A 1,421-nucleotide genomic window follows, 5' to 3' on the forward strand; every position below is an offset into this window, starting at 1 on the left:
TTGTTAATATATGCTCAATGAGTCTTTCCTAGATATACCCATGTATAACCTGCGATGTGAAACATGCAGAAGTGTAAAAGATGACAAACATTAATATTGAAATACATTGTGGTTGTCAAACGTGGTAGTGTGTGTCTAGTTTTCTTTTTCTTGAGTAGTTTTATTTTTGTAACTCTTTATGTGCTTCTGAATTGCTTGTAGCAAGTTGTAATGATCCTTCAGTCATTTATTGTTCTGAGCAACACAAAGAGTACTAAACTGTTATAAGATGATTTACGCTGATAATTAGTTGTTGCATGTTCAAATTTATGAAAGCTTTGTTAATCTCTTCCTCCAGATCAATTGCTTGATGAGCTGCAGCTGAAATATTTAACGCTTCACACTTACGCTGTTAAAGATGGAGCCCAAAGCCAACAATCTCGTTTTCGGGTGTCAGCGAAGCTCAACATCTGACGATGACTCTGGCTGTGCCTTGGAAGAATATGCCTGGGTCCCCCCAGGCCTCAGACCAGAGCAGGTACTGACTGTGCTTCTGCATTTTTCAAATAAGCCTTGTAAGGACTGTCCAAGGGAGTGATATGTTGCCTCTACAAGTCCAACTAAATGCTTATAATGTATAAAATTGAAATTCGTCTAGAGCTCTTCACTTCTTACTTTGTTTCCTATTCCAATGAGGCTGTGTTTAGGGAGCTTGAAGTCCTCAACACCAGGGAGTCTTACGTTTCAAAAACAAAGTTCCCAGTCAAGGTTTTTCAATAAATATGTGCTGCAGAGGTATGTATTGTCAAGTCTAAAAGCAGTGTAGAAATTTGCTTTCTCTTTGAAATAAGTTATTAGGTTAAATTAAAGCTCGTGGCATACCTTGTGGCATTGTGCTACTTGGCCAGTACTTCACTGCACTTGTACAACTCTTGAAATAATTAGGCATTTGACATCTAGAACATGTATGTTACTACAGCGCATATAAACAAAAACGTTCTGTCACCGTGACAAGTAGTAATGTATTTTACGCTTGTTTAAATAGTTGTATGCCTGCCATTTGCTCATGCTAGGATTTCTCTTGTACTGTCTCTGGAGCTGACACTCGTGGGGTGGTTGGGCCAGTCCTTCCCCTCTCCCTTTTCTTCTTTATCTTTTATCATGACTGTAATGGTGAAATTATTGATAAGCAAGTTGCTACGGGAGATCAAAATGAACCTCTCATGGTATTCATTTACTTGAATATATTGCAACTGAGCTGAAGCTGCGTACTTGGCATTATCCAGACCTCAGACTTAAGTGTTAAATGGACAGAGTGGCTCTGTAGCATCTGCTAATGGAGGCAGAGCAGCCCTCCTTCAGCTGGCAAACTAATGCAGTCCGTAGTTATAAAGGTGCTGAAGATGTCTCCTTTTTGCTATGCAGAGATTTTCTTAATCGTG

General features: G+C 39.3%; 1 protein-coding gene across 1 annotated transcript in view; it reads left to right on the forward strand.

Moving 5' to 3' along the window:
* Window positions 1-397: 397 nt before the first annotated feature.
* PRICKLE1 (prickle homolog 1 (Drosophila)) overlaps window positions 398-1,421 on the forward strand; it is a 7,952-nt gene continuing 6,928 nt past the window's right edge. The window contains exon 1 of the mRNA XM_009880850.1: window positions 398-517. Within this exon, the coding sequence (XP_009879152.1) occupies window positions 398-517 (120 nt within the window). The remainder of the gene's footprint in view (window positions 518-1,421) is intronic.

Source organism: Charadrius vociferus, unplaced genomic scaffold (assembly GCF_000708025.1).
Source record: "Charadrius vociferus isolate BGI_N301 unplaced genomic scaffold, ASM70802v2 scaffold52, whole genome shotgun sequence".
Taxonomy (NCBI): domain Eukaryota; kingdom Metazoa; phylum Chordata; class Aves; order Charadriiformes; family Charadriidae; genus Charadrius; species Charadrius vociferus.